This window comes from Pseudonaja textilis, chromosome 1 (genome assembly GCF_049901715.1).
Source record: "Pseudonaja textilis isolate UNSWEBS1 chromosome 1, rPseTex1.2, whole genome shotgun sequence".
In the NCBI taxonomy this organism is placed as follows: Eukaryota; Metazoa; Chordata; class Lepidosauria; order Squamata; family Elapidae; genus Pseudonaja; species Pseudonaja textilis.
The window spans coordinates 221893183-221919523 of NC_141990.1; the positions used below are offsets into that span (position 1 = coordinate 221893183).

The window sequence follows — 26341 nt, forward strand, 5'->3', positions numbered from 1 at the left end:
GGCCTAGGCCAGAGTAATGGCCCATTAGCAAAAAGGTGGTGGTGAGTTTCTGCTTCTCTGAGTTTCTACTTTTCTTTTTAGGGGAAATATTCTGCCTTTTTAATATATCCTAAAATATTTCATTTTTCTAGGAGAGGGGTGGGTTTTAACTTCCAACAGAAGGAATTAAGTTAAATCAGGGAAGAATCTGGTTTCCTGAAAGTTTCCTTCTAAAAGAAAAAAGAAAAACACAACACCCTTCTGCTGGATGAAACCAAAAGCCTGCCATATCCAGCATCTTAATCTCCTTCCAATCTATAAAAGGAGAGACATCATTCCCAAGTTTAAGTATTATCATTTACCCCAAAGCACATTTTCCACCAATATTTTAAATAAACAGGCCGTTTTAGATCCACAGAGAATATGGTAGTGAAAGCGGGCAATTAGTTTCTTGTTTGATGTTCTTTTTGCAAGGGTCTTAAATTCAGAGTTACCATCTTTTTCCATCTGTAAATTCTGTAATTAAATGATGGTGCAGAAGGCGTGCCTGGGACTGGAAACAGGCTGAATAATAAATAATTCAGTGAAAACAAGGAATCTAGCTAGAATCTGGCCTTCACTATAAAATTCTTTCACAAATAAGTACTGTATAGAGTTTATGGACCACCATAGACAGCAAGTGTACAATTGGGCAGGGTTTTGCTTTTTTTAAATAGTTAGAAAAGGAATTAAGGTATGATACTGTAACTATACACGTTGAACCTCTTCTACACAATAACTGAAAATGCAGGCCCTTTTTAATTCTAGTCATCCTAGAAACATACAGGATGAGTAATTTCAAATTCTTGGATGTAATAAATTCCATTGTAGAACATAAGGTAAAACTGTAGATGAGGATTAAAAATAAACAAAAAAACATCTGTGTAAAGATTGCATAAACTACCAAGTGTGGTTTCTATTGTGTGATGCACTATAAAGAGGAAATCTGATACTTTATCCATCTGTTTGAAAGAAGGCAATAGCAAACCATTTTATCCATGTTATCAAAAACCTAGAAGTTGAACTCACCTTCAGGAAACTTCTACTTTTTATCTTCTTGTAAGAGACACTATAGTTTATTTGGAAAAGGACCATAATTAAGGGCCAAGAACATTTATCTTGAAAGTCATGAGATTTGCTCCTATAAATGTTTCAGAGATTGTTCTAAAAATAAAAAGAGGCATGTACGTTTGTATGTTATTAAACTTCACATTCTTTTACTAGGTACATGGAAAAATTGCCAGTGTTACAAGGCTTGATCCTATATGTATGCAATTACTTTTCCATTCAAATTATTAATTCAAAGGAAGGTTGTCCCTATTGATATATGACACATTGAGTCAGTGAAAGATAACTCTGATGAATGAACTGATACTTAATTTCTGTATTCCATTATACTCTGAAATGGAAAAAAAACCATGAAGGCAGTAGTCCAGCGGACTTGATATTTTCTAATTATCTGCAGTAACCAACAAGGCAATTGTGCACTGTGAGTGATCTATAATTTATATGAGACTTTCCAATTGTCTCAACATGCAGGTCAGACTGCTGATTGAATAAAGCACAATTGACACAACTGACATGTGAAGCCATAGCTGGATTCACACAACACATTAAACTGTCAATAACCAAATTATCTTATGGTTCTGTGAATCCAGGCACTTTTTTTTTCCTCAGCTCCCCAAATTTCTGGGGCATCACAACTCTGTCCTTCTATTGCTGATTTCAATCTTTCTGCAGCACAAGTTCCCCCGTTTAAAAAAAAAAACTTTTAAGATTGGGAACTCTGAAGTGTTTGGTCAGACAATACTCTCATCAATAAGAACCAGTTTGGTATTCTGGTGAAAATGCTGTCTTAGAAACCAGGAGACCGATTTTTACTCCCTTCTGAGGCACGAAAGCCAGATGGGTGACCTTGGACAACTCATCACTCTCTCTAGCCCAGAGGTCTCCAAACTTGGCAACTTTAAAACTTGTGGACTTCAACTTTAAGACTTGTGGAGTTGAAGTCCACAAGTCTTAAAGTTGCCAAGTTTGGGGACCCCTGCATCTAACCTAACCCATCTCATAGCATTGTAGTCAGATGTGGTATTCAGCAGGTTCTGACCAGTTCTGGAGAACTGGTAGCGGAAATTTTGAGTAGTTCAGAGAACCGGCAAATACCACCTATGACTGGAGATTTTACAATATCCTTCCCCTGGCAGGCCCACCAAGCCATTTGAGTCCCACCACTGGTTGTAGTGATGGAGGGAAACAAAAGAAGAGGAAGGAATATTAGGTATGATTGTCACTTTGAGTTGTATATGAAAAAAAAGGCAGGATAAACACAACCACAGTAATAGCAGCAGCAGTAGTAACCCAAAAAGGGTGAGTCACTGTTGCCGATTTCTGCCATCCAATCTATTATTGTATTCATATACTATGCAAGTAGACCTGCAGGAATTCACACAGCTCTATTTATAGTCATACGACAAAATCTTTAAGGAAAAAGCGTAAGGACTGTCATCTCTACTATCTTAAAAAAAATGTCAATCGTTTTGAATTCAGTGCATGGGATAGTACCGCAGGGCTGTTTTGAGTGCAGGGGTGCTGCTGTAAACGTGCTCTAAGCCCTTCTCCTCCTTCCTATTTTGCATTAATGAAATCCAGTCGACAGACTTCGGCCCTGGGCAGCCAATTCAGAAGGGGGAAAAAAATAAATAAATAAAAGCTAAAACCGAGATCCGTGACCGCATCCCATCAATTTTTGAAAAGTAAGGGGGGGGGCACCTAATCAAATCTTGACAAAGAGGGCAGATGCTTCAATCGTTGCTTCCTCCACCTACCTAGCCCACCCGCCCCCCACCCGCCAAAGCCACCGCGTTTTCTAGCTGCAAATGCTTAGGCACGGTGATGCAGCAAGGATGCCCGCGTGCGGCGCCAGGTGGGGCTCCGCGGGCCCAGCCCCAGGAGTGGGGGGGGGGGGCGGATTCTAGCGGGATCTCAAAACCAGCTGTTGTCTGGGTCGGGTTGCCTTTACCTCACCAGTTCAAAGGGCGACGCTCTGACGTTACAATGGGGCTGCGCGCGTTCTATTGGTGGCGAGCCCCGCCAATCGTCGGGCGGGCCCAGGCAGGAGCCGGCCTTCCATCTCGCTCACTTGACAGCCAGAGACCGACGGAGGCCGGAGCTTTAAAGGGGTGGGGAGGAAAAAAAAAAAGAACCCCGCGTTGGGCCGCGCGTAAGAGCTGCTCGTGGCCATGGTGGAATCCGGACGGAGACTCCTCCGGTGGTAAGGTGCGTCCCCGGCGTTGGTAAAAGATGGGTTTTAGCAACCGGCTGCATCCCTTTTCCCCCCTCCTCCCGCACGGTTAGCCGCGCGGGTGCGTTAGACGGGGCGCCCTGGGGACCTTCCCCCTGGAAATGCAGGTCTGCTCTCCCCCTCCCCACGAGAGGCAAGCAATCGCAGCAGCAGCCAGCCAGCCGTCAGTCGATCGGGGAAACGGGGGCTCTTATTTGCAAATCTATTGGCGACGTGATTCCAAAAATAAATAAAATTTAAAAAAAAATATCACAGATTCTGGGTGACTGAAATGATGATGATGATGGTGGTGGTGGTGGTGATGATAGCCCGTCTTCCCGGAACGAGTAATATCAGGGATGGCCCCATTCGATGTCCAGGGGACGGTTACTATTCCCGGTGCACTAAAACGGAGGAACGAGGAGCGTCCCTCCCGTACGTACTAAAGGGGACCATTCTGAGCTGGAGGAAAAAAAGGGGCTGCGGCCCCCAAGTCAGGCGGCGCCTGGGCTTGCAATGATCTCCAAATGCGTAGGTAAGAAACCTTGGCAGCCTCAAAGCAAATGCCGGCATGGTTGTTTATTTTGCTACGCGGACAATCGGGTGCACGGCGCCCGGCCTGGTTAGCGCGGAGAAAGGCGGGATCCATTAGAATCCTCGAGAAGCTGAAACGCGATCCGCCTCTTAAGGCCGGATGTTGTCTCTCGGTCCGCTGAAGCACACAAAAACAAAAGCAGAGCGAGATCCGCAACTCTCCCCCCCCCTTTAAAGCAAAAAAATATGCATTTGTCACGAGGGAAAGCGATGCAGGCTCCCTACCGGGAGAGCGCGAGCAGTCGCGGCGCTTTCCGTCCGAATGCAGCAGGTTGCTACTCCGTGTTGTAAACTGCCCTGAGCACGATGGAGCTGTTGCGGAGTGTTGGGGTTTTGTTTTTGTTTTTTTTAAAAAAATACACATCCCTGAAACGAAGAGTTAATTAGAAAAATTAATCGGGAGGAATTGCAAAGACGGGGCATGCTTACATGATTTGGAACATAGGCTTGGTTAGATTGGTAGAAGGATTTAATTTCCAGAAAAGTAATCTGATAAAATTTGCTTAGATCATGATGACTGGTGAAAAGTGACATTTTAAAATTGATATACCAAGGAGTTACTATTATGCCTTTCTGGGAAGGCAAGATTAGAGAAGCTGACAGTTCAGCATTTCCACATACAAACCATTCTTAGAGCAAAGTATGTGTCCAGCATGTCATTAGAGCTAAAATATCCATGGACAGAGAGAAGACAGATCCTAACAGCATTTCATTGCACACCACAGGAAACTGGTCATGAGCTTCGAAGCTCCAGTTTAATTAGAATGGGCCATTGGTATGTGTGTGGGGAGGAGCCATCATCAAGAATTTATAGTGTGAAGGGATGCTGAAGGAGCAATAAAGGATAGAAGTGTTTCTGTTTCTTTTCTAGAGGAGGAAGTCCCCTTTCTGTTGTTGAGCTGTTTCTGCCTCTGTTACTTCATCATAACAGACAAGAAGGTAAGGAAGGAAGCACAATTTTTGGGAAAGATTGTTTGGTTATTGATTACCGGTATCGCCATCAGATAACAAAAGACTTCCACATCTTTATATGTCATGGGAAAGAAAAGAGTCACATCCCTTTTTTCCCTAGATAGTTAAAAGTCCCAGAACGCAATCTGCTTTAAACTATTCTATCCAACAGAATGAATGAAAAATCTAGGGTTAGTCTGAAATGTGAATGGGAGCATTTTTGTTGTTGCCCCATTTATTCAATCTTTGCTTATTTTGTAGAAGAGACACTGATGGAAGAGTGAGAAATCATAAAGGAAATACCAGCAAAGAGGAAACTACATATCTTGTGTCAGATGTATTAACAAAGATGCAAATGAACTAACTTTGGTCATTTTGTTTAGTCCAGGAGATCATCTTAGTATCTGTACTGCAAGGAATACGAAGTGAATATTCTGAATTCAGGAGCAATCATTTGGGTCCATATGACATTTCATTGTAGGGTGTAACTCCTTATACCCTGATTGTGAGTTTGAAAGATGAGCCTAGAAGGATCTAAACTGAGCTGAACTTCAGAACAAAGCTGCAACAGTGCTGGATCGATAGAGGTAGTTTTCATTTAGTGACCGCAATAGGGACCTGCAACTTGGTTGGCAAGCCCAGCAGTTGCTAAGTGAAACTGCAACTGTGCTTATGACCTTCAATTTTCCTTGGCTATACAGACCTGCCGAAGGCCATACATATGAGGATTGCTCATAAAATTACTTTTTCATCATTGTAATGGCTGCTAAACGGGGCAGTTGCTAAACAAGGACTACCTGTATTTTCCTCCCAAAAGCAAGTTTTGGTCTAGTGTTGTCAGAGCAGCTGTTCTTGCTGTTCCTGCAACCTTCTATCTCTTAAAGATCTAGGCATACTTCTCATGACTTTATGGATACAACCAGGTAGTAATTTCTTCCTGGAGTTTTGACTTCCTAATTTAGCCTGCAGCCCTGGGATTTCCTGAAAGCCTTCTATCCCATGTATTAAATAGGCCCAGCCCTGCTTAGCTCCCAAGGTCAGCCAGGTGCTGCCATCTGTTGAGACAATAATTGTTAAACTACTTAATGATACTTAGTGAGCCAACAGCAACCTTTGAGTGTTGGAGACTGGGTCATCTTGGGTGCTTCTCTGTTCTGCCTTTGAATTGGAATGGGTCACAGTGAGGCCTGGGTTTCCCCATCTCTGAGACCCAGGGCAAAATTTCACTGGGAAATGTGGGTGATTTTTTTTTTGAAAGGAACTCCCCTTTAGTTGAGGCAATTCTGTGGAGTAGATGGCAGTGGCTGAACTAAACAGAAGCAGCTCCTGAGACGGTGCTAGTAACCCCAGTGGTGTAATTCAGCCGGTTTGCACCGGTTCATGCAAACTGGTTGATAAATTACACACACACACTATCAAAATGGAGGCCGCTTTCCCTCTTCTCCCTGCTCCTCCCCCCTTCATGCCCGTTTCTTCATTGTAGTGCAGTGCCCGGGATCCACTTTGAGAGCAGGGAGAGGGGTGCAGTTTAACAACTGGTTCACCCAGGGTCAGGTTGGGCGACAGCCAACCTGACCTTGGGCGAACTGGTTGTTAAATTATTTGAACCCCACCACTGGATAATCCCATGTTGTTGGGTGTCAACACGTAAATGATTGTGTGTCTGCATTGGGCAAAAGGGGCCAAATTGCAAGTAGAAAGACCAGGTGCTAAACACAGGCACTTGTAAGTGCTTTCAGAGAGGATTATTATAGCAACCGAGTCCAAAAGATAGTTTTAGAACTGATGCAGGCCAAGCAGAACCTCTGTGTTATGTATCATTTTGCCAATACAGGTAGTCCTTGGCTTACAACAGTTTGTTTAGTAACTATTCAAAGATACAACGGCACTTTAAAAAGTGACTTACGACTGACTTGTGAACTGTTGCTGTATCCCCATGGTCACATGATCAAAATTCAGATGCTTGGCAACAGGTTCATATTTATGACACTTGCAGTGTCCGAGGGTCATGGGACCCCCATTTTGCGACTTTCTGACAAGCAAAGCCAGTGGGGAACCCAGTTTTAGTTAACAACTTTGTCAACAACCACAGTGATTCACTTAATAACTGTGGCAAGAAAGGTCGTAACATGGGACAAAATTCATTTTAAGAAATGCCTCACTTGGCAACAGAAATGTTGGGCTCAGTTGTGGTCATAAGTCGAGGACTGCCTGTGTTAATTTGCACAGGTTTGTCAGAGCCATTTGTTCTGCAAATTAGAGCTGATCTGCACTTCCTCCTTGCCACAGCATAAGGCCTATTATTTAAGAAGGGCAAGACAGGTGCTATGGTCTCAGCCTGCCCCTTAAGGGAAACCTTTTCTCCACGTCAGAAGTGGTGTTTCCTCCTGCTGCTGATGTGAGCTCAGCAATCAAGTCTACCAGCTGGGCTTCCTACTGTCTTACACAAATACCTCCATTCCTGTTGGCATACCCCTAGCCCACCCTTCCTTTCCCACTGTCTGCCCTTATCTATTGCCTGCTGGGCTGCCTCCTTTAAAAGACTGGTTGGTTGCTCAACCGTGTTTTTCCCTTTCTCTGACCTGGTGGAAATTGACAAGAGTTCTACCGAGTTTCCCTTTCTAGGGAAAGGAAGAACTGAAAAATTGCGGTATTTGTTTCTTCTAACGGTACAGTATGTGTACAGGTTTCAAGCACCTAAAGGCTACAGGGTGGAAAAACCCCATCTTAAAAAAATAAGAAGCTTTACATTAACCAGGGGCAGAGCTGTATATTTTTCCTTTAGAAAAGCAACAACTTTTAGGCCTCTGTAATTGGAGATATCATGTTTTCTCTCCCGAAGCCGTTAATCCCTCGAAAAGTAGATTCTGACTCTATAAGAAATCATGTTTCTTTCCTTTTCCTGGCCAGATCCAGATGGCATGAGAAGGGATATAGGAAAGGAGTTGGCTCAAGTTTGGTCTCATTGATGCATTTATGGCAGGGCTGTCAAACTCACGGCCCACAGGCTGGATGTGTCATGTGCTGGCCATGCCCACGCCCAGTTTAGTGAAGGGGGGGAAAAGTCCCGATACATCACATGATGCCGCCGTGAGTTTGACACCTCTGATTTATGGTGTTGTATGAGAACTAGTTATTTACGAGTGTTACGTATTCAGTGAAGTTCAGCTCTATAGATATTTATGGCTGATATAGGCAATTGAATGCAGGTAGTCCTCGACTTAAAACCACAATTAAGCCCAAACTTTTTGTTGCTAAACAAAACCATTAATTTTTTCCCCATTTTATGACCTTTCTTACCACAGCTGCTAAATAGCAATAGCACTTAGATTTATATAGCGCTTCACACTGCTTTACAGCCCTTTCTCAGTGGCTTACAGAGTCAGCATATTGCCCCAACAATCTGGCTCTTCATTTTACCCACCTTGGAAGGATGGAAGGCTGAGTCGACTTTGAGCCTGTTGAGATTTGAACTGCCAAATTGTAGGCAGCTGGCAGCCAGCAGAAGTAGCCTGCAGTATTGCACTTTAACCACTGCACACAGAGACTGAATGAACCACTGCAGGTGTTAAGTTACTAAGTTACTAACATGGTTGTTGAGTGAATCTGGCTCCTCCCTTGACTTTGTTTGACAGAAGGTTGCAAAAGTTGATCATGTGATCCTGGGACACGGCAACCGTCATAAATATTAGTCAATTGCCAAATGTCTGAATTTTAATCACATGACCAAGGGGATGTGCAATGGTTGCAAATGTGAAAAATGGCCATAAGTCCCTTTTTTCAATGACGTTGTGACTTTCAATGATCACTAATTGAACTGTTGTAAGTCGAGGACTACCTGTGTTGAGTATGGGCTGCATCTGAACCACTGAGTCTTCTGAAGAGCTTCACGGGCCATCTGGTGACTCTGGGCCATCACCCCCAAAATGGTGTGGCTGACATTTCAAAACTTTCATAGCAGTTCTGAGGGTGGGGATTGGAATGCACTTGCTTTGCCCTTTAAAGCCACAAACTGCTTTTCAGCTTGTGGGTGAGTTTCATCAGGAGAATGGAAACTGGTGGCATCCCAGAGGCAAGCTCTTGACATTCCCAAGTCCTGCCCTCTTGTACCTCATCATCTTATTTCACATGTGACAAATCATTCACTATTGAGGTGTTATGTTTGATTCTACTTATAATGTGAAAGGAAGGGAAAGAGAAACATTGATATAGAATAAACACCTCAGATACGTGGGTTTCATTTTTACTTTGCAAATGGTTCTTTTTAAATAAAGCTGCCTGTGAAAATAGCTAAATATTGCTGGCTGATTTAATAGTTTTGGAACTGATCTGTTGGCCTGTGTCGTCTTCTCCATATCTGGTCATTAACATTAGGCTTGTTAGACTACAACTTTTGTCACCTATGAGATTTATGAGAGTTGTGACACTCACATCTGGTAGCTGTGGGCTGGGGAATGCGAGCCAAAAAGGAAAGAGTGCCATCCCTGGGACAACAGATCTTGCTTAGAGCATACTGTACTTGCTAGTGCTGAATTGCTAACTTAAAATGGATACATTACAGTCCTATCTGATGAAGATTACCATAATTGCATAATTTCATTTAGGTAGATTAAGTATTGGGGATGGATGTAAATACTTCTTAATATTTAAGAAGCAGTTTGGTAGAGGAAGAGATAATGCCAATCGTGTCCTGTTAGAATAGATTTGAGAGTGATAGAGAAGCATAAGGATTTGAATTGTTTGAAATTCTAATCTAAAAAACTTCCATTTATAAAATTTTTAGGAGGATCTCAATTTTTTAGTTTAGAACAAAATGTTTAGTTTAGAACAATCCTGGAAACAGATTGAATTATTTTTCCCCACATATTGGATAACCTATGAAATTCACTATAATTTTAAAAATTCATTTTATATTAAAAGTTTGAATAACCTTGAAAACTAATTTACCAAAATTATAAACAATTATAGTGCACAATAATTATTATCTCATAGTTATTTACAATACACTAATTTTACCAAAATTATAAACAATTATAGTGCACAATAATTATTATCTCATAGTTATTTACAATATACTAATTTTACCAAAATTATAAACAATTATAGTGCACAATAATTAAAATGTACAATAACAGTAAAATAATCTGAGAGAGAGAGATGGGTGGTTAAGAAATAAAAATAAACGCAGTCTGTGTAATTAAAATTCTTCTAAGTACTATAAATTAATACATCAAATGATTAAGATTACTGAAAGAATACAGTAATTCTCACTTACAGACTGCCTCATTTAGTGACCATTCAAATTTTGATGGTATAAAAAATAGCTTTGTGACTGCTCTTCACATTTATAACCATTGCAGCATCCTGTGGTCACGTGATTGCAATTTACATACTTCTCAATTTACTTGTGACAAGCACAGTTAATGCAGAACATGGAAGTAAAATCATAAGTTGTGGTCACAAATTATTTCACATAATGATCCTGATGATTTGCCTAATGACTGAATGGAAAGCGATGTTGTGAGCCTTTTCTGGTCAAGTGATTTTCTACTCAGTCACCCTAATGCTTAGCAATGGATTTGCCAATCCTAATTTTAGTTGCTAAGCAAGGAGTACCTATAGAAAGGTCTGAACTCGAACGGCCAACAACCAATAGCAGGGTTTCTTGAGGAGGTCAGAATTGGCAAGAGGGCAGATAGATTGCAATACAAGCCCCACTCTGTTTGAAAGCAGGTACAACGCACATGCAATTATGAATTGAATTCGGATTGGATACAAATTAAATCGTCAATGAAAAAACAGGCTGAAAAGAGACCAAATATTTCTGCAAGTCCAAAATATACGTTACTGGAAAGAAAGATAAAGATTTTATAAAGCCTTCACAATCCTAGGCTTGAATTTTACTGAAAATCAGTGAAGAGAGATCTCAAACATGCAATGTGCGCAAGGAAATCCAAGACTGTTTCTAAGAGCTAGAAAGGTATTACAAGGAAGAGTGGGGAAACATTCAGAAGGACTCTTAGCTAGGTATAGGGTAGAATTGACAGTTTTCATTTTTGGCAAAGGAGGAGTTTCAAATATTCCCACTAGCCATATCCACTGTTTTCTTATTTGAGTCTGTAAGCAAATGCAGATAAATAGTACACATGCTTTCATGTTTCCAGAAAGATGTTGCCTTTATTTCACATAAAGGTTGGTATCACCTTCCATTCCCTTTGAAATTCATTTAAGCATTCCTTTTCTTCAGACTTTTGCATACCACTGTATGTGGTGTGTGTACATAGAATGGGAATAAGAGCACAAGAGATAAGTCTCTTTTGTGCTCTTATTCCCATTTTAAGTATATGTACACACACTACATAACTGATATATATACTACCAACTTCTTTTTTTAACTTTTGAAGAAGCTCTGAGATAAATTGGTTAGAGAAGCAAACTGCAGTGCCAGAATGGGTATAATTCCATATGCTGCTTCTAGGTTATTCACAGAATTACCTCTTGAATGGCTTTCTGGTCTTTGGAGGGACAGTTGTCAGCCAATCTGTATGAAGTGCAGAATGGGCTGTGAGCTACACTGGGTGATAATTGTGTTAGACACAGATAATACTGTTTTGGGTATTTCATTGACTTGGTGTGTTTCGGAAAAGCTCTGATGTGATAACTCGTTCGCCTTGACTTGTTGCAAATTATGAAAGTTATTCTCTGTGTAACCCCTACTGCAAACTGTTAAAAAATGCCTTGTATTCTTCTCTGTCTTCTAATTTAGTTTCCCTGCATAACGTAAGTGGACACACGATGGTGGATTATTACGAAGCGCTGGGGGTGCCCCGCAATGCCTCTCCAGATGACATAAAAAAGGCGTGAGTTGCATTCTTTCTATTTCTACCAGAGGACATTCACACAAGTGCCAAGATAACACTTTTCACAATCTTGTGCCTAGCGTGCTCTATCATAGCCAGGAATCTCATGGAATGGGATCCCTCACAGGTATATACTACCCTCTGTGTTGTTATCCACAGGTACAGAAAGAAAGCCCTGCAATGGCACCCAGATAAAAACCCAGATAACAAGGAAAATGCTGAGCAGAAATTTAAGGAGATAGCAGAGGCCTACGAGGTTCTGTCTGACAGTAAGCAAATGATTTTGGCTTTTCCCCCCTCATCCCTCAGCCATTTTGACTGCTTTGGTCTCTATCCAAGATACTGGCCAAATAAGTGGGACTATTTACTTATTTGGTTTTTGTGCTGCCTTTATACCGGTAGTTTTCATAAATAATTCAAAGGAGCCAATATACCTACTTCCTCCTCCTATTTTCCCCACAACAACCCTGTGAGTTGGCTTGACAGAGAATTATTTAATTGGGACCTGGTTTCTAGGCTGCTGCCTTAACTACCAGGCCAAAGTGGCCCTCATTTCTGCAATGTAAGGAGATATCTTCTTAATGTTAATTTTATTAATGAAAAGCAAGTTAGAAGGGAATAGAACATGTTCCCACATCCAGTTTGGGGACTTAATTATTAAATGAAAGAAACAAGTGTGTCGAGGTTTTGAAGGAGAAAAATTCTCCATGACCCAGTTTATGAGTGGAGACCACAAATGTACTTAAGTCAAGTTTATTTGAACAGCACTGGGGACAAACCATAGGATTCTGCTCCCCAAAGGAGGGTGCAAACAATTTTAAATAACTGTACAATAAATGTTGATCAGTAATTATGTCAAATGCCAATCAAAACATAGCTTTGATTTTCTGCTTATAGAGGGATAAGCAGAATGATAAAGTGGAGGTCGGCACTAGTAGGTTTTTGTGGTTACTTTCTAGTTCCTGTTTAAAAATACAAGTGCTGATTTAAGATAACTTATGAGCCAGCATCTGCAAAGCCTAAGCAGACAGTTAAAGAGGCTTATTTTGGTTCAAGGACCGTAGTAGTTTGGAGATCTTGGTCCAAGTATTTGTTTTACTCCATCAGTTTTAAATGTGCTCATATTTTGATTTAGCGACAAGTTGTTCAAACAAATATTTAATATGTTTATTTTTTTAAAAAAGTTTTTAAATGGAGTTCTTTTAAGATTAAAACTCCATTTGATCAATTTCTCTCAGTGTCCTTTCTCAGCTGCACTATGGTTCTAACTTGGGCTGGCTTTTTCTAGGGTGAAAATGAAATGATATAAACATTAAGGCAGCATTAATTGTCTGAGCACTTTGTGAAAAGACCATGATTACTTAAGAGAACTTGGCTTTTTACTACATGTAGTCCTCATCAAGTTACGACCACAACTGAGTCCAAAATTCATGTTGTTAAGTGAGTTTTGCCCCATTATACAACTTTTTTTTTGCTACTTTTGTTAAGTGAATCATTGCAGTTGTTAAATTAGTAACACAGTTGTGAAGTGAATCTCTTTTCCTCATTTACTTTGCTATTCAGAGGGTTGCAAATGTTCACATGACCTCAGGACATTGCAGCCGTCATAAATGTGAGTCAGTTTTCAAGCGTATGAATGTAAATCACGTGATCATGGGGATGCTGCAGTGGTCATAAATATAAAAAACAATCAGTGGTCATAAGCGTGAAGAACAGTCATAAGTCACTTTTTTCAGTGCCATTGTAACTTCAAACAGTCACTAAGCGAACTGTTGTAAGTTGAGGACTACCTGTATTTCTTGAATGGATATCTGGGCCTTAGCAAGAGCTCAGACCAATTTAATCTCAATAATACTTCTTGTGTTGAAATTGATGTGTTCAACTAATGCTCATGTTAAAAGAAGAAATGCTTGTTCCAGATGCAGACATTTCTAAAGGGGTAATTATTAATTCAAGTGGTTTCTTCTTTCAGAGAGCAAGCGTGAAGTCTACGACCGCTATGGCAAAGAAGGGCTCATTGGTGCAGGTGAGGACTGGGGTTTTATTGAACTAAGGTGAATGTAAACCGGGTGCTTCAAGCTGGGTGATTAAAAGAAACATAATCCCTACTGCCAAGAAGGGTGGGGATTGATGGGATGACAGTTCAACAAATGTTGAAGCCATCAGGCTATACTACTGCACAAAATCTTTCCAAATCCAGAATGTTTGGAACTCAAAACATTGTGTTTTAAGTTTGAAATGGCTGTTTGGAGTGTATTGAAAGTGGCCAAATGTTCTGAAAATTCTGGATGGCTGTTTCCTCCAACCTTCAAAACACTTTGCATTGGAGGCGGATGCTCTAACATTTCAAGGAAGTGTGCTTTATGTATGCAGATATACCTTGCAAGAACACACCCTTCAAATGCTTTGCCTAGTGGTTCTTACAGAGACCTAGGAAGGTCTCTAATTTGTGTTTGAGTTTGAGACTTAGGGAGAGAACATGAGAGAGAGGTCTTCTTTGGCTGTGGAACAAAACCATGGGAACTTTTGTGCAAATCCAGCTTCCAACTTTGTAAAGTTTGACTATCTAAAATCTCATTGTGTGTAGGAGATTGCTGTGATTTATTAGCTCTCCATTTCTTTGTAAATGGGTTTATCCAACATAAGGCTTTTGCCTTGTTCTTGGCTTACCAGCTACAAGCCAGTTTTTCTACAAACCATTTGCCTGGACCTGCAAAAATGGCTATAGTTGCAATCCACTGCTAGCAAACTTTTGAGCCATGGTGTAATATTCTTAATTTTCCAATATTTCAGCATCTTTGCTTTCTTACACCTACAATACAGATTGCAGCTTTGTCATATTCTTTCTTTGCTTTTTAAGCAGACATGGTAATACTGTTTTTCATTTTTCCTAGCTGGTTCTGCTGGTTCCAGGGCTCAGCCAGGACCAGAATTCACTTTCACTTTCCGTAGCGCCCATGACGTCTTCCGAGAGTTCTTTGGAGGGCGAGATCCATTTGCTGACTTTTTTGGTAAGTAGCTATTTGTAATGTTCAAGTTAGTCTTTTTTTTTTTTTCTGGGAGAAGAATGGGAAAGAATAAGGTCAATTTTCTTTTGATGCATAGCTGAGAGGACAAGTAGCCAGTTCTGAAAGATAAGGCACTGTATCAATAGCAATAGCACTTAGACTTACATACCGCTTCACAGTGCTTTACAGCCCAGTGTCAGCATATTGCTTCCAACAATCTGGGTCCTCATTTTGCCGACCTCGGAAGGATAGAAGGCTGAGTCAATCTTGAGCCAGTGAGGATCAAACTCTTGGCAGTGAACTGAATCGGCCTGCAGTACCCCTGCGCCACCACAGCTCATCAAGAAAAGAAAAATAAATTGACTGAGATTAGACCAAAAGCATTGAGAATATTTTTCTTGTTTTCCTTCTTGGAAACGCTAATCGTTTAGATTACTTTTTCCTCTAATGTGGAGGAATTTTCTCGATCAACCTTAACTCCCATAAGGACTGAACAGTTAATTCCAGGAAACAAAGCTAATTCCTGGATACAACTTGAGGAGGTTGCTCTATGGTGGGATATCTTGGGAGCTGCGGATGTTTCCATCTCTTTGTTTCATTCCAGATGATCCATTTGCAGACTTACGTGGACCTGTACCCCGGCATCCTGCAGCAGGGCCTTTCTTCTCTCCTTTTCCTGCATCGGGTAAGAAACGAACAGTTGAAATATAGGTAGTCCTCAATGCATGATCAGTTTAGGGAATCAAGATTTCCATTGCTAAGTAAGTCAGTTGTTAAATAAATGGCATCCAGTTTTGTGACCCTTGTGTTGTTAAGTGAATCATGCAGTCATTAAGTGTATACCAATTCCCCCACTGACTTTGCGTGTTGGAAGCCAGCTGGCAAGGTCACAAATGGTGGTCACATGACCATGGGATGCTACAACTATTGTAAACGCATGCCAGTTGCCAAGCACCCGGATTTTAATCACGTGACTAAGGATGCTGCATTAATCATAAGTGCGAGGAGCAGGCATAAGTCACATTTTGAGTGCCGTTGTAACTTTGAATGGTCACTAAACGAATGGTTGTAAGTCAAGGAGTATCTGTAGTTTCTTCCCCCTTTGCATCTCACTGGGTTCGATCAATTGTCACTTACTGGTTTTAAGCCCCTTTTGATTCTGTAACATCCTCAGCCTTTCTGTTTGCCTATCCCGGAATCTCAAAAGAAAGCTTGGTATGTATCACATATATCAGTTCCCTTGCTGGAGTACTTCCTTTTCCCTGGTTCTGGGCACGGCTGTGCCGTCCCTTGCAAATTATTCTGGTGCTCTGTCTTGTAGAGTTCTTCGCAACTTCGCTTGGTCCGGGGATCAATGCAGGGATGGGCTTCCGCTCTGTCTCCACTTCCACAAGGTTCATCAATGGCAAGCGCATCACTACCAAAAGGTAAGTTTAACTTGCCATTTATTTATTTGTCATGTTGGTGGGCCACCCCATTCTGGACAGTGAATCACTTTGTGTCTTAGTGTTCAATGGGCAGCATTTTAATCCGATTTGTTCTTTGTTTACCTTTCTGTCAACTTCTGGTCTTGTAAGACAGATTTGGGATCCTCTTCAAGGATGTCCAGGCCCATTCTTTTCATCATGTTTCTGGAGCCTAACCATTTTTTGCTTCGTTTGTACTGTTTTGTTTCTGTTTCCCCTCAAAGAGCCTCATATTATATCGCTCTTCCCTTTTTCCTAGCGGAGGCTTGTTGCTCACCCAGTATGAAATGCCTGCAGTGGGATGCAGACTTGTTCACCCATTCTAATAAAAAAACAATGTGGCTTGTTTTGTTTGGGACCCAAACAATTTAAGTTTAGGATGTTTTGTGCTCTCAGCCAACCATACTTTACATTTTAAGTAATGATTAAATAAACGATGATGAGTGATATGGTGGCCTAGAGGTGAAGCTCTCGCCTCACAATCAGGAGGCTGTGAATTCGATCCTAGGTAGAGGCAGATATTTCTCTCTGGGCATAATGAGAATATATCTGCTGAATATAACTCCGCATTGGTGACAGGAAGGGCATCCGGCCAGTAAATACTCAGCCCAGACTCCACCCCAGAAAGGATTATGGGGTCATTAAAAGAAGATGATGATTAAATAAACTATAGTTCAGTGCAGTGTGGTATCAGATCATATTGTACATATTGATTTGGATACTGGGATATAACTGTATTTCAGAGTTGGGTGTGACAATTGCCTTGATCAAGGGCTGTCCTGCAAATATTTTATTTTTTTAATGTGAATGTTTTGGAAATTAAACCTTATGGAATGCAGGGAATGGAAAGACAAGAAAAGCGATGGGGAGACCTGAATACTTTCTCAGGTATATCCATTTATATATAATGTTTACTTAGAGGTGTGCAGCATTCAGATCCAAAATATTGAGTGCTTGGATGTGGCATGGCCCACTCCTGTGAGTTGCTGCATAAAGAAGCCATATTCAGTACACAACTGCATGGTCTCAGGAAGAACTACACTTGAGTTGAGCCCCTTGTCCTGTTTTAGATCTGAATATTGCATGTCTCTAACACAGGTGTGATGTGCTGTAACGTTTTCCACATGGTGCCTGGGAATTCCATTCTCTATTGGGCTGCAATTGGTCTTGGAATAAAAAAACAAAACAAAAACATTTACAGTTCAAGTGTACTTCTGAATGCTGACATTACAGCTTTTTGCCCAGCCCAACTTTTCTTAGTGCATCATTGTTTATTTTTCTTTTTTTTAATAACCACTATAGAACTCATTAGATTAGAAAGCAGGAGGCAAGCTTACAAATGATTAGAAGTCATTCCGAGCTTCTGAGTAAGTTTTTTTCCATTAAGGCAATTGACCCTATTAGCCATCATTACAAAGCAACAAAGCAACGATTTTCCAATGTTTTGGCATTGGTCACATTTTTTAACCAGCCATTAGAAGTTTTTGAATCTTGTAGAGCCGGGCTGTCAAACTCACGGCCGACAGGCCGGATGCGTCACGTGCTGGCCACAGTCCCAGCTGGTTTTGCAAAGAGATAAAAAGTCCCGATACGTCACGTGACGCTGCTGTGATGACATGAGTTTGACACCACTGTTGTAGGGTTTCAATGGTATGCTGTGCCACTGGTGTTATAGGTTTTAGAGTTGCTTCTTTAATCTGAGCGGAGAAAGGAGTAACCCCCTTGGATGATTGGTAAATCAATTTCTGTTTCTCAGATCTGAAGAGAAGGACCAGGGGAGACATGAGAGCAGGGTTGCAATATTTGAGGGGCTGCCACAGAGAGGAAGGGGTCAGGCTATTTTCTAAAGCACCTGTAGGCCAGACAAGGAATAATGGATGGAAACTGAACAAGGAGAAATTCAACCTGTAAATAAGGAGAAACTTTCTGACAGTGAGAACAATCAACCAATGGAACAGAAGTTGCCCTTGGAAGTTGTGGGAGTGCTTGAGACTTTCAAGAAGAGATTGAAATGATGTAGGGTCTCCTGCTTGGGCGGAGGGTTGGACTAGATGACCTATAAGGTCCCTTCCGACTGATTATCTGTTATCTGCTATTTGCTGTTGCATTTTCATTTTTATATTGGATGCCTTGTCTGTTTTTTTTCTATGTAGGCTGCTAAGAGCCCATTAGATTGCAGTGACATGTGTTTTATTTAACTTTATTACTAGTTTCTTCATTAGAAGTGACGTTACTTCATGAAGATAGCACAGCAACTGGCTTTGAGCCACATTGAGTTGGTTTTATTTATTACATGGATTCAACGTGGCTCAAACTAAGCAGATCTGCTATCACTGAAATAACTTCAGTTTTTAACCTCTCTCCTATTTATTAGGATCATTGAAAATGGACAAGAGAAGGTAGAAGTGGAAGAAGATGGAGAACTGAAATCTATCCAGATTAATGGTGAGTAGCTTTAGAGGAAGAGAACTCTGAATACCTTAATAACTTCTTTATAGAAGTACAGAATATTTTTAGTCTCCAGGGTGACAGAGGGTTGATGGATATATTTAAAAGGTTTCCATAACAGCCCATTTCACTGCAGTGATTCTGGACTGCGTACAAAGTTAAAACAAAACAAGCCCAATAATAAATGTCTGAAGTTATAAACACCTTGCAGTAAAACAAATAGCTCACTCAGCAATCTTAACCTCTCGGCCCCAAAGCCTGGAGGAACAGCCACGATGTCATCAAAATGAGCAGGACTGGAATTGGTCTTTTGGGATAACTGCATGGGGCAAAAAACATGCATTAAACTTCCCCTTGTAGTATCCCCCTCTAAAATCAGTCCTTTGTATTTGTTTGTTTATAATCCTGCCTTTTTTATTTTTACATATAACACAATATCATATCCAACTTCTACTTTCCCAACCACAACCCTGTGAGATGAGTTGGGCTGTGAGAAAGAGACAGTGGCTGGCCCAAAGTCACTCGGCTGGTTTCATGGTTAAGGCAGGACTCAAACCCAAGGCCTCTAGCCTAGTGCCTTAACACTAATCAGGGATGTCGAACTCGCGTTGTCACAGCGGCATCATGTGACGTATCAGAACTCCCCCCCCCCCTTGCTAAACCAGGTGTAGGCGTGGTCAGTGTGTGGCGCATCCGGCTCATGCACTGCACTAGATCAAACTTTTTGCCTCTGAATTTGGGACGATGTTCTAGAGCAGGGGTCTCCAACCTTGGCAACTTTGCTGGCTGAGGAATTCTGGGGGTTGAAGTGCACAAGTCTTAAAGTTGCCAAGGTTGGAGGCCCCTGTTCTAAAGGACATCTGGGGAGCATAGCGCATGTGCTGGGGAAACTACCTGAGTAGTCACCCATACAGCTGCCACAGCAGATTCTGCAGATCATGTAATCCAAGCCTGCCTGCCTACCTGCAGAAATCTGGGGTCTTTCTGACAGATTGGATGTCAGCACACATCACTTCACATAGATATACTTACTGGGCAATTTCAGGCATTGTAATCCAGCAAAAGTTTCCTGGGCTGCTGACCTTTCTGGTTAATGCCGTGTCAAGGTGGGTGTATGCACATATGCAGTCATATATAGGGGTGGGGGAGGGATATTGGATGATGACTTCCCCAGCTATTGGCTGAAAGATGTCCCTTGCAGGCATCCCAGACGACTTGGCATTAGGCCTGGAACTGAGCCGGCGCGAGCAGCAAGCGCTACAAAACCGCGGGCCGCCAGCATCTCCTCCAGTGACATCACCTCAACACCCACCGCCCAAGCGCCCATCCCCGAGCTCCTCCCCAGTGATCCTGTACACAGACAGTGATGAAGAGGATGAGGATCTTCAGCTTGCCATGGCCTACAGCCTGTCTGAGATGGAGGCCAAGAGCCAGCACAGAGCAGGTGCGAGAAGCCCCACGAAAAAGCAGTCCAAAGGAAAGTCACAGTTGCCACAAGGGAGTCTGGTCATGGACAGCCAAGCGGGTGGCCCATCCAAAAGCCCTGCAGGGTCCGTGGGAGGAGCGGGAAAGGGGAGGGGCAAAACCAGAGACCCTTCACCTAAGAAGAAGAAGGACACTCAGTGCCACCTCTTGTGAGCCCACCAAGACTGTGTTTCATTGGCTGGTACGCTCCGGACCTTGGCCAATGGAGGGTGGGATCTTGAGGATGGCTCTGATTGGTTGCAAACAGGATAGCCTGCAGGCCCATCCGGTCGTTGAGCTGGTACCACTGAGTAAAGGGCAGGAGCAGATTCTGTAACTTGGTATGTGTAATTTGGCACGAAGGGGGTGGGTGGGGTTGTCTAGGCATCTCCTGGGCTATAGAGCCCTGGTACCTTGTACAAATTCAGGCTGCACCCTCTATTTTGCTGTTTTATTGCATGGCTTAACTGCATGGTCTGACTGCGTAGCCCTGCCGTTGCACTGTACCAGAGAGGTTTGTCCTGGGGAATTGTTACTGGCTGCTGCTCCTTGATTACTGTTATAGTTGAGCCCTGGGCAACAGGAAGAAAAAAAAGTGATATTTAAAACCCAGTTTTTTAAAAAAAAAATATTTGGTGGAAGTGACTCAGTCTGGGCCCTTCCTAAATGAGGATGATTCTAGGGCATACTTAGGGGTTGGGGCCTTTTCCTGCCACCTTCTCCTCACCCTTACTACCAACACTGTGCCTTCCTTAGCTAGTAGCTGTCTGGTTGTGGTTGCACAAAATGCTTAACCAGATCAGTTAAGGACCTAGTGGCTGCAGTAGCATACGATAGACTTGATTAATTCTAACTGTGGTTTCTTTAGTGTGTTATGTATGAGCCCAGCACATTTCACTAGCTCATTATGTGAATCCTGAAAATGGATTAAATTTGTCATCAAGTTAAGCATATTGTGCAGAGAGAGTTGTAATGTACAGTAGTATATCGGGGATTAAAAACTCGACAGAATTTTGCTCCAAAGACCGTCCAGGATGTTATAAAATCAGAGCAGCCATTCCCTACGGGCAGTTTCCAGTCTTCCAGTAGCCCAGTTTGTGAATGTTTTGTCTTGGACAACCAAAAGGTGGGGCCAAGGCAAGAAATTTGCCACGCAGAACCATTCAGGTTACTGGTATCTCCCACTGTGGGTCATAGTCCCATATTTTATCTGCACAGGGGGTAAGGAATCATAGGTAACTTCACTGCTTGCATGACCCTTGTCCTCAAATTGTGATCTTCAAATCAAATCACTCGTCGAAGAGGCTGTACATCTTTTTTATTTATCGGCATGGCATTTTCTCCTGCAGACAGCACTCACTCACAGCTCCTTTTAATTATTGCTTGTTTTGAGTATCTTGTACCTACCATTTCCTTCCCCCACCCCATCCTCCTCCTCTGGGTCACATGCCTAAGAATCAGGGTTGGGGGGGGGGCGTATTGGGGTGGTGGTGGTGGCACAGGATCTGATGGGTTTGCAGTCCTTTGCCTTTCTCTTTCCTTTTGTCTACCCTTGGTGGCAGGCCCTGGAAAAGGCTTCGGTGGATGCTTGATGTAGGAATGTAACTTGTTGGTGCCCTCTTTCTTTCTCTGCTGCCGCCTCCCGCTGCTTGTCTGCTCACCTGCTCATCCCTCCCTTCCGTGCTTCCCATGCCACAGACCCTGAAGGACAGGCCTATTCTGTCTGACACCCCTCCATGCTGCCTCCCTGCAGGTAACCCTCAAATGTTTATTTTACCCGATCAGTTGAAACCGCATCCATCAGCAGGGCTGTGTATATTTCTAATACCCTTGGCTTTGACTACGCACATGGGCCAAGGTGATCCGTTCCTCTCAAAGCATTTAAATAAAAACCCAGTACCTCTATCAGCTTTCCTTCCGCTTTTTTTTTTAATTTATCCCCATTTATGATTTTAAAGTTTATTTTGAGAAAAGCCTTGTAGAGGCAAAAACAAAGAACGTTTACAGCTATCTGTATTATTCCGATTGCAGATACATATATTTGCTTGGGGAAAATATAAGAATATATACACAACCTTGGTCTTTTTCATTTATGGGCCTCAGCCTGCCATTTAACTTGCTTGTCTCTGTGCAACTACACTATGTGTTCCTGTTTTCCTTGCTTTCCATCCCGACGAAGGGGCAAGAGGTTGGGGTGGAGGATGACAGAGAAAGAAAAAAATGCTTATGAGGGATCTATTGGCTGGATTATCCTTTGCTACGTTAGGCCAATTCACAAAAATCCAGACAATATTGTATGAAGAAAGCAAGGCTAGAATGTACAAGGGCAGCAAAGTAGAGGCAAAATGCATATTTCATTAAATGTTTCTGATACCCTCCCCGGATGCACAGAAAGTAAATCAGGATTTAGCAAGTGAAGACATTTGCTGTAAATTGGGAAATATTTTTTGACACCTCTTCCAAAATACTAATAATGACTTGTTACTAAATTATATAGCCAAGATGGGGGGGAAAAGCTTGAGATGAACTGTGAGTAGGTTTTGTGTGTGTAGACAAACTGTGAGCTCTATGCAAAGGCAGTAGATAAATATGGGTGAGGTGGAGTGAACCTTGTTTCATTGGTATGCTCATTACAAGGCTCCCCGCTACAAAAGTCCTTAAGTCTATTTTGCATCTAAATGTAAACTGCACCTCTAATTTCCTTCAATTGGAAAAAGCCAGTTGCAAGATTTCGAGGCCTTGCTGTCCTCTTTCCACCCCCTCCCCACTCCCTTTGCAATAATGTCTTGGTAGAACAAAAATTATGATCAATAATAGATAAAGATTTATAGAAAGAGGTGGGAATCTTCTTTACCACAAGTAGTTCGTTAATAGCAACTTTTCTGGAGTTCTTATTCCTTATTTTGCATGATCCAATGCTCCCTTGCCATACCAAGGTTGAAACAGACCGGTTCTTGCATGATCTCAGGGGTTTGCAACAACTGTCTTGATGCTAAAATACTCCCCTTCCCTTTCTTTGGGGAATAGGTCACAGCTCAGACACTGCCGGCTGCTGCCCACTTTTCACTGTTGTCCAATTCACGCGATGTCTGTATTTTTCTCTCCCTTCCCCTCCTTCTGTCTCTTTGCTTGTTTCCCCAGGTGTGTTCTGAGTCTGGAAGAGCCATGGGGATTGCCTCTCCAGCATTCGTTCTCGTTGAAGGCTGCTCAGGCCTGGACTTCACTTTCTGTTCTCTCCGTGAACCTATGTGGGGGGGGGACTGGCAAGTGCCGAGTGTGTTTTTCTCCCCTTCTTTCTGCCGCGTAGCATGTAGCAATCAATGGCTCGGGCAGGCTATAGCCTGTTTGCTGTAGAAGTAGCTATCTTGCTGCTCCCATAGAGCCAAGGCCTTTTATACTTGTGAGCCCTCTTCACTGGTGCTCATTGCCCTCTTGAGAGAGCCTGGCTGAAGAGTTGGGGGTGGTCTTGAATGGTCTGTCCAGAGAGGCAGTGGTGGGTTAAGAAAGCCAGAAGCTCCACATAGGCATGGGCCGCCAGCATCTTCTTTGGCTGCCAGGGACGCATGGCAAACACCATTTGGGTTTGGAGAGTCATATGAATGGGGACAATCAGTTTTGTTCAAGCACCAGGGTAGGCTCTCATGTTGTGAAAAGGCAACCTTGGCTCCTTTCCCAACCCACCATAATAGATAGAATGACACCTGAACTCCCAGAATTCCTACCTAGCACAATGGCCCTGCTATGAGAGAACTGTGGGAGTTGCAGTCCCAGAACATGGCAAGGCTGCTCTAAAGCCAAGGGCTAGACATGAAGTTTCTCCCTTAGAGCAGCAAGGACTCTTCCAGACCAGTCACTGCAAAGAGAGTAAGTCGGACTCTCTGGGTAGCAAGGAGAGGGCTAGGTCTGTGGCTCACCCTGCCCCCCCCGCCCCCTCCCCCCCAGCCCTTCTAGCAAAATTCTCTTGAAATAATGACTACAGATAACATAACCCCATTCAACATGTCTGTAACTTGGAGTGGATCTGGTCTCTTTTGTAATGCAGAGTGCTGGCCTGGTATATAAAATGGAAGACATTTATCAATAAACTTATTTGCAATTAACGCTGTCTCAGAAATGTTTGGAAAGTGGTTAGGAATTATTTTGACCTTTCCGAAATTCGATAAAAAGTCTATCAATGACAGGTAATTCAAAGAACAAATTCTCCCATTTGGTATCCTCCCTGCTTCCACACAGGATGAGCATTGTATGTCACAAAATTGCAGTGGTATTTAGGCCTTTTTGTTTTTGCCTCTTCTAATTTATTATCCTCTTAACAGAAGATAAAATCAAGCCTCGGTTGGATATTTTGAAAAGATTGCTTCCATGGTGTTTAGCGTTATTGTCTCCTATACCCTTACCTTTAGATATATCTTAAGAGCTACTTACAGCTTCATGGTTGAAGAATAAAACTTGCCTTGTGAAAATATATGGAACAGCTTAAATATTTTTTAAAAAATAATTTCAACTGGTAATATCCAGATTGCTCAGAAAATGAAGGGCTATCCTTGAAAGGCTTCCACCCATGGCTAGCTATGGCAGAAAAAAAAAAGGGGGCTCATAGAGAGCCTGGCAATTAAGGGTCAGAGCCAACTTCACCTACTTCACAAAAGGCCACCTGCTCTCTCTCTCAACCGTCCACCCACATTCCTGACCACAGGGTTCCTCCCCAAGGTTATAATCCAATGGTTGGCATACAGGGTGGTGGTGATGGGTTGGTTTAAACCTTTCTCATCGGACGTACTTGAAATGGTGGTGTGCTTTTTCCTGTAGACTCAAGCTAACATGGGTGTTCAGATCATAGATGCCCCTGCCTATGTATTCTGGGAGGAGCGGGAAATCAAGCCAAGGAGACAGGAAAAGATGACAGGGCTTGTGCTTAGATGGGATAAAGTGTGAGCAGGTGTTCCTTTTGCTTGTGAAATGGCAGCAGATAGAAGGGCAGGATGTATTGTATTTTTAATCATTTCAAAATTAGACGTGTGTGTGTTTGTACATACACACCCACACGCATTCCCAGGCACACATATAGCAAGGGTTGGGATACCAGTGCACTCTTTGATACCATGTGGGCAACTCTCTGACTCCAGCCCTTTGCAGCTAATTCTTCTACTTCCAGGAAAATACCTGACGCTCCAAGTCGTTATCTATAAAGCTTTTGGCATGAGCAGACAATGCATTTTTCTGCCTGGTTATACACAAGATGGGGAGGCTGGGCTGCAGCTGCACAAACGCGACACAGAACCTTTATTCACATCAAATACAAAATTAGATTCTCTAGAAATGTCTCTTTGTGATAAGTAACACCCAGGAGAAAGTAGGGAGACAACACAGCAATTAGCAGCTGTAGAGCCATCTCCCTCTGATGTTCCCTTCCTCCATTTAGGGAAGGGAGCAAATGGCTGTGACTAGGCTTGGCTCCAGGCCTGCAGGAAACAGAAGGAGGACAACAAAGGGACAACAATGAGCGCAGAAGCAGTGTGAGTTCTTCCCCTGCTGTGGGCACAGGATCAGGCGGTGAACTTTAGAGAGGGAAGAGTGGAAGAAGGATGAAAACTGGTGACTGACGTAACCTAGCTTCTGCTAAGGCATTACCATTTCTACTCATTCATTTGGGCACTAGGGCTAAGCAGGACACTGAAGAGAAAATAGAAATGGGCCCACAGTCCTCCCATTGTAAATCTACTTGCTTTGACTAATGCCCGTAAACATAAAATAGGCACTTCAGAAAACTGGTCTTTAACGCATCTCACAAGAGGGGGCTAACTCTTCTTTGGACTGCAGCCCCTGTATTGCTCCATGGCACTCCCTCTCAAACTAGAGGTGACCTGGCTGTCCAGAAAGGGGACCACTCTTCTATCCACCAAGGGCTGCTTCCAGAGAGACCAGGGTGGAATAGGCCTTAGCAGCATGGAGGAGGATTATAGGATGTTGGATGGATGAGGCCCAATTGGGCAGGTAGGCAAGGTGCCAACATTTCCACAGGGCAATTAAATGCAGCCATGGTGAACCACATGGAGATGACACATGGTAAAGGGAAAACACCCCAGGCAAGAACACGGCAACAGCAGAGGCAAAGGGTCAGGTTGGGGAATCACCAAGTTGGGATATGCTGAATAGAGGCTTCATTGTGGCAGGGCCTTCAGGATGGCATTCACTTCTTCTGCCACGGCTGTAAGTGCAAACTCAAACTGGTCCTAGGAATACAAAAGCCAA

At 42.6% G+C, this 26341-nt stretch overlaps 2 protein-coding genes across 6 annotated transcripts in view; one reads left to right on the top strand and one right to left on the bottom strand.

Moving 5' to 3' along the window:
• Window positions 1–2896: 2896 nt before the first annotated feature.
• Window positions 2897–26341, top strand: part of LOC113441148 (dnaJ homolog subfamily B member 2-like) — a 30339-nt gene continuing 6894 nt past the window's right edge. The window contains exons 1-12 of one of the 4 annotated variants that reach the window (XR_015740844.1): window positions 3111–3294; window positions 4764–4831; window positions 11610–11703; window positions 11863–11972; window positions 13676–13729; window positions 14598–14714; window positions 15316–15396; window positions 16033–16138; window positions 18552–18622; window positions 19827–20069; window positions 21652–21842; window positions 23231–24189. Coding sequence is in view for 3 of the 4 variants with exons in the window: in XM_087920606.1 (XP_087776732.1) it covers window positions 11639–11703; window positions 11863–11972; window positions 13676–13729; window positions 14598–14714; window positions 15316–15396; window positions 16033–16138; window positions 18552–18622; window positions 19827–20069; window positions 21788–21816 (876 nt within the window). In the remaining variant the exon portion in view is untranslated. Of the gene's footprint in view, window positions 3295–4763; window positions 4832–11609; window positions 11704–11862; window positions 11973–13675; window positions 13730–14597; window positions 14715–15315; window positions 15397–16032; window positions 16139–18551; window positions 18623–19826; window positions 20070–21651; window positions 21843–23230; window positions 24190–26341 lie in introns of those variants that run through there. The other 3 variants (XM_087920606.1, XM_026707987.2, XM_087920607.1) reach the window with 3 other exon arrangements.
• Window positions 25344–26341, bottom strand: part of PTPRN (protein tyrosine phosphatase receptor type N) — a 41690-nt gene continuing 40692 nt past the window's right edge. For both annotated transcript variants that reach the window (XM_026707983.2, XM_026707982.2), the window contains exon 23: window positions 25344–26322. In XM_026707983.2, coding sequence (XP_026563768.2) covers window positions 26251–26322 — 72 coding nt within the window. In that variant the 3' untranslated portion in view covers window positions 25344–26250. The remainder of the gene's footprint in view (window positions 26323–26341) is intronic.